This window comes from Mustela nigripes, chromosome 8 (genome assembly GCF_022355385.1).
Source record: "Mustela nigripes isolate SB6536 chromosome 8, MUSNIG.SB6536, whole genome shotgun sequence".
Classification (NCBI taxonomy): domain Eukaryota; kingdom Metazoa; phylum Chordata; class Mammalia; order Carnivora; family Mustelidae; genus Mustela; species Mustela nigripes.
This window is the reverse complement of record NC_081564.1, coordinates 8,003,238-8,009,075: the sequence shown is the minus strand read 5'-3', so window position 1 is coordinate 8,009,075 and position 5,838 is coordinate 8,003,238. Positions and strand designations below refer to the sequence as shown.

At 40.7% G+C, this 5,838-nt stretch overlaps 1 protein-coding gene across 1 annotated transcript in view; it reads left to right on the top strand.

The window, feature by feature from the left end:
* Positions 1–83: 83 nt before the first annotated feature.
* Positions 84–5,838, top strand: part of VPS29 (VPS29 retromer complex component) — an 8,657-nt gene continuing 2,902 nt past the window's right edge. The window contains exons 1-2 of the mRNA XM_059408398.1: positions 84–227; positions 4,971–5,162. Of these exons, the coding sequence (XP_059264381.1) occupies positions 225–227; positions 4,971–5,162 (195 nt within the window). The 5' untranslated portion in view covers positions 84–224. The remainder of the gene's footprint in view (positions 228–4,970; positions 5,163–5,838) is intronic.

The following is a 5,838-nucleotide window of genomic DNA, read 5'->3' as shown; positions in this document are numbered from 1 at the left end:
CCCCCCCCCCCCCCCCCCCCCCCCCCCCCCCCCCCCCCCCGGCCACCATTTCCCAAGGAGCAGCTACGTTTTACGGCGGAGAAGGGCCTCAGCGGGCCCCCGTAGGCCGGCTTCCGCCGACTCCATCTGTCATTGGTTGAGAGCGAAGTGGGCGGGTCGCCGAGGAGCCCGAGGAAGAAGGCGGCGGCGGCGGCGCTGGTAACTGAGCGGAGCCCAGTGACAGGATGGTGAGGACGGCAGATGCGGCGACCGAGGCCTAGCTCTTGGCCGCGGTGCTGCGTCGTTGGGAGCAACTGGGAGTCTCTAGGCGAGGGCGTGGGCCATTTCGGAGTTGGTGGCGCGCAGCCCAGGGCCAGGCCTGGTGAAGGCTTAGGGGGAGGGCAGGAGAGGATAAGGAGAAGCCACCTCTGGGTGCGGCCGGCTCTGGCCTCGCACCCCCGACCCGGGGGCCAGAGGACGCCCGTGGTTAGGAAAGGGCCCGTCTCAGCGGCTCGTCCAGTCACGAGACCCGCACGCCCGATCCGGAAAAGGCCTTTAGGCCTGGGCCTCCGGCGTCCCCGAGACAGGGGCATTGCATCCCCTCCGTTTCCAGACGTTTCCCTACTCCTTTCCCTCAAAAGGCACCTCCGGCTGCTTGGGGTATGCTGGTTGCCACCGCATGTGTTGGAAGCTGGCTTCTGGGATGCAAAACGGGAAGTAACGAGCATAATCCCCTATCCATTTTAATTTGCCTTCTGGGGAAAAGGGGGACAAACTATCCCTTTCGCCCTTGAAATAAAGTGCAGCTGCCATTGAAATGTGGTAGGGAGTCCCCAGGGGACTGGATTTGGCTCTTAGAATGGCTGGAACTGTTGTTTTCTAAAGGGTTTATGAGCTCCCTGAAATTAGAAAATTTTGTGAATATGTATGTTTTTTCAGGTAAAGAGCCAGTGCTGGCGCCAAGGGGGTACTTTGGGGAGTTTTACCTCAGTCGTTCATCAGATTGCCCAGCCAGCTTCAGGGCTGGCCCCCCACGCGCCGGCCTCCAGTAGGTTTCTGCCCCAAGACCGTCCTACCTAAAAACTCAGGAGCTGCTACTGAAGAGGGCTCATAACTGTAATCAGATTTTCAGAGGTGCCTTTCACCCCCTAAAAAGTTAAGAACGTGTTCAAAAAGAGCTCCGATTATCAGTATTTTTGCTATTTGTGTTGCTGAGGGTAACTCTAAAGGGACTTCTCTTTCTGATAAGCATCCATGGTATTTTTAAGATTATCACGGTTCCATGACAAGCATATCCTTTAAGGTGGCTTATAGATGTGACAGCCAAAGATTTACGGTACATGCTTCTTTGGTGTCTTTGTATATGTGAAAGGCGTTAATCCCGTTTTTTATTTTTGCTTCTAAACAGACTCCAGTTCAGAATGATCTGGTTTACAGTAATTTGGAGACAGTTTTGAGAAGATGACATGATTCCATACTCATGTTTCTCAAGTTTTTTTGAAAGATGAACGCTTTTTTAGGGTAGTAATACTGGAACGTAACTTGTCACCTGAGATAGAATTGGGCAAAATTTAGCATTAGCTGATTCTTTTATGATTAAAAACCTTTCACTTGGCAAAGTAGACTAGAAATGTTCAACACTTAGTAATGTCCAGTGTCAATGGGCAGCAAATTCAGGTGTGGAGAGGGTCCAGTTTTGGCTGAAGGAATGTTTTTGCTCTTTTATCATCTTTAGTTGGTGACTTCACCATCTGATAATTTATTCAAAATGCTGTGTTAGATCTATACAAAACAAGGATCTAGCTGTGGCATAAATTTTCCACCTGCTAGAATTTTGAGCATAAGAGAATTAAAATGAGTATACTTGAGGAATAATTAGTCTTTAAGAATCCACCAAAATGTTAGCTTTCATTTACATTGTTACTGATGCATTTTCCAAATTGTCTTATAAAATTCTAGACAACAGGAAACAAAAGGGGAGGAAGGCAATATAGAGAATAAGATGAGAAGCAGAAAAAATTGACAAGGCAGTTTTCCTTTTTCTTTTTTTACAGTGTGTGTATGTGTGTGTCATGTTTAAAAATACAGCAAATGGTTCTTTTGGTGATGTTTTGAGCAAAGCCAATTTTTAACATTTTCTCTCATAACACCCAGAAATCATTAACAATTGTTTGCGTATTCATTTGATATGAGTTTTTCGTTGCTCTGTTTTTGGTTTCTTTTCGTTGCTTTCTTTTAACATTGGTCATGTTTCACCCTTTTTTTTCATTCCCCTGTCTGCAATCAACTTCTTCATTCCACTAAGGCTGGGCACAGAGTAAGTTTCTTCTCTTAGCTCGTACTAACAGCGGTGGTCGGGTGGCTGATTACTGGGATTTTCACCCTTTTACAGTCTCCCCAATAGGAAGTGGCCAACTTCCTATGCTTTGATTGGGTTGGTTCTTATTTGAATTTAATAAGACTGCCAGTTCAGGATCTTTTGCTGTCTCAAAAGACTATAAACTTTGTCTAACCTGAACTGTCCAAAGTGTGGAGTTTGGGCAAGGAAATTCCGCAGAGTATGACATTTGTTATGCGACACTATAATGTAGTTACCTACGTGAAACAAGAGTCTTAGTAAGAATCTTTACTAGTTTGAAATAATTTTTGTTTGGTCATTCCTATAGTTTTATCTTTAAACTGCTAATAATCTGGGTACACTTGGGCATAATCCAGAATACATGATAGAATTGAGGTCATTAATCATTGTGAAGTATCATATCATACTAATATCTTTTTGAGCACATTCAGATTGAACAGCTCATTCATTATCAGTCCCAAAGATTTTCATCCTGCGGTAGACGTATGCCCTTTATGAGTTTGAGGTTCTTTTTTTTTTTTTTTTTTTTTTTTTTTAACTATAGAAATCTATTTTTTTTACCTTTTTCTCAAATGCCAGCTTCCCACATTAACTATGTACTTCAGTCCATATCCGAAGGGATCCCCCTCTAAAGATGAAGACTGTTCTCTCTCCAGGTACTTTTGCATTGATTACCCATGAGAGTTGAAACTTCGTAGTTGTTTTTAGTTTTACAGTAAGATGTCTTATCCACGAAGATCTGGATTGAAACCGTTTTTTTTTAAGATCTTATTTATTTGACAGAGAGAGACACAGCGAGAGAGGGAACACAAGCAGGGGGAGTAGGAGAGGAAGAAGCAGGCTGCTTGTGGAGCAGGGAGCCCGATGTGGGACTCGATCTCAGGACCCTGGCATCATGACCTGAACCAAAGGCAGAAAGGCAGGTGCTTGAGGTCTGAGCCACCCAGGCGCCCCTGGATTGAAATAATTAAATCACTGAACAAATACTAGCTGAAACTGCTCTTTAAAAAGAAGAAACTTATTTAACAATTTCTTTTTAAAGTATGCTAATTTTGTAATCTTGCATTACTTCAGTTACTGTGTCCTGATAACAGTTCCTTTCCTTTGTAATCATGTTGATATTTGTTGCAAGATGAGTCAAGTTTGTTTTAGTAATAATTATAGTTTCACACATTTTATTTTTGATTAATTTTAGTTCACAAAGTCTATGGTGGCAAAACTATTTTGTTTTTATTCTACTTTAGATACTTAATGTTTTCTTGGATGATATTAAGGAATAGTCATGCCTTCTTTAAAAGGAGTTAAAGGGCATGTACATTTATGGATGGGAGGTCTGTATGGGAAAACATCCTGTTACAGAATGAAGGTGTCTGTACTAATCAACAGCAAGAAATTGATAATTGTCCTTTGGATGACAAATATTTAAAATGACCATTGACAATATTCCATTAAATGACTGAATTAAGTGATATTAATTTGTCAAATTTTGAAATTGTAAAATTAAAATTTTACAAGATTGAAGTTTTTTATTCTGTTATACTTAAGTGCAAAATTTATTTTTGTCATCTGAGACTGTATTGCAACTCTAAACCACCTCCTGCTAAATTTATCACTTATTTAGCTGATTCCTTTCTCTCTCTTTCTCTCTTTAATGCTCTAATGCACACGAAAGACTTAAAATGTTATTTTAAGTTTGGGAACCAAACTGAGGATACATAGGCCGTTTAATCTAGGCAGTAAAAATATAACAGCGAGGATTTCTAATTAGAAGAGAGAACAGAGATCATAATTCAAAAGCATGTGTTTGTCCTATTGAAACTCTTTGAAACATAGGCTGTTTTGTTTTTTTAAGATTTTATTTATTTATTTGACAGAGATCACAAGTAGGCAGAGAGGCAGGCAGAGAGAGAGAGGAAGGGAAGCAGGCTCCCTGCTGAGCAGACAGCCCGATGCGGGGCTTGATCAAGAAGCCCTGAGACCATGACCTGAGCCGAAGGCAGAGGCTTAACCCACTGAGCCACCCAGGCGCCCCACATAGGCTGTTTTTATTCCTTTGTACTATATAGCTAATAGTTTTTAGTGACAAATATTGTAACTTTTGGCTGCTTTTCCTCTAAATAGTTTTAGTCTAGTAAACATAAATTACAGAATTTTTTCTCTGTCACTACATTTTTAACAATTCTCTTCATTAATGTTCCTGAAACACTGGAATCAGTACATTATGTTTGACATTATAGCTGCAGAAATATGAATTACTATATCATTCAAAAATGCCAAATTCCATAGGACCCCACAGTATATTTTTCATTTTGCAATTTTTAAAATTCAGTGTCATTTATAGGTCTCTAAATGAATTGCTTAAGAAAGCCTGATTTTATTCTTGGTAAGTAGAATGATGACGTATATTGTGTATGCACACTGTTTATGATCAGAATAAGGCTGATTAGAACACAGTATGTTACCATACGTGTCTTTGTTTAAATGGTCATGATAACTATATGGATAACTTCTACTCTTTTGGGTTCTGGAATGTCTGCTTAGTTTAATTTACAAGGGGAGTTAAAGTTAAGGAGAACATCTTGTTTTGACGTCATGTTTGACATTACCCTTGTCTCACCTTGACACTTTAAAGTTGGTGTTGGTATTAGGAGACCTGCACATCCCACACCGGTGCAACAGTTTACCGGCTAAATTCAAAAAACTGCTGGTGCCAGGAAAGATTCAGCACATTCTCTGTACTGGAAACCTTTGCACCAAAGAGAGTTATGACTATCTCAAGACGCTGGCCGGTGATGTTCATATTGTGAGAGGAGACTTCGATGAGGTGATGTATTTCTCTTTCCATTCACAAATATTACTTTTCTTGATACTTACATGTATAAGCTTTATCCTTTACACCTGAGTTTCTCAACTGTCATGGTCTTTTTATTGTTGTTAACTTTCCCAATACAATTTACTTACACTACTTTTTCCTTACTCTTTAAAAATCACCATGTTAGACTAAACATATTACCATACTTGTTCTAAACTTCTTGATATGGACTAAAAGTGATTTTGTCACTTTTTTATAGTACTATCACTTAGTTTATAAAGTTTTTATTACAGACTTCTCACCACTGCCTTTACTACCCTGTTCCAAGCCACCATATCACTTTCCTGCTTGATATGGACTAAAAGTGATTTTGTCACTTTTTTATAGTTCTATCACTTAGTTTATAAAGTTTTTTAAGATTTTTTTTAAGATTTTATTTATTTGACAGACAGAGATCACAAGTAGGCAGAGAGGCAGGCAGATAGAGAGTGAGAGAAGGAAGCAGGCTCCCTGCTGAGCAGAGAGCCCGATGCGGGACTCGATCCCAGGACCCTGAGATCATGACCTGAGCCGAAGGCAGCGGCCCAACCCACTGAGCCACCCAGGCACCCAGTTTATAAAGTTTTTATTATAGACTTTTCACCACTGCCTTTACTACCCTGTTCCAAGCCACCATATCACTTTCCTG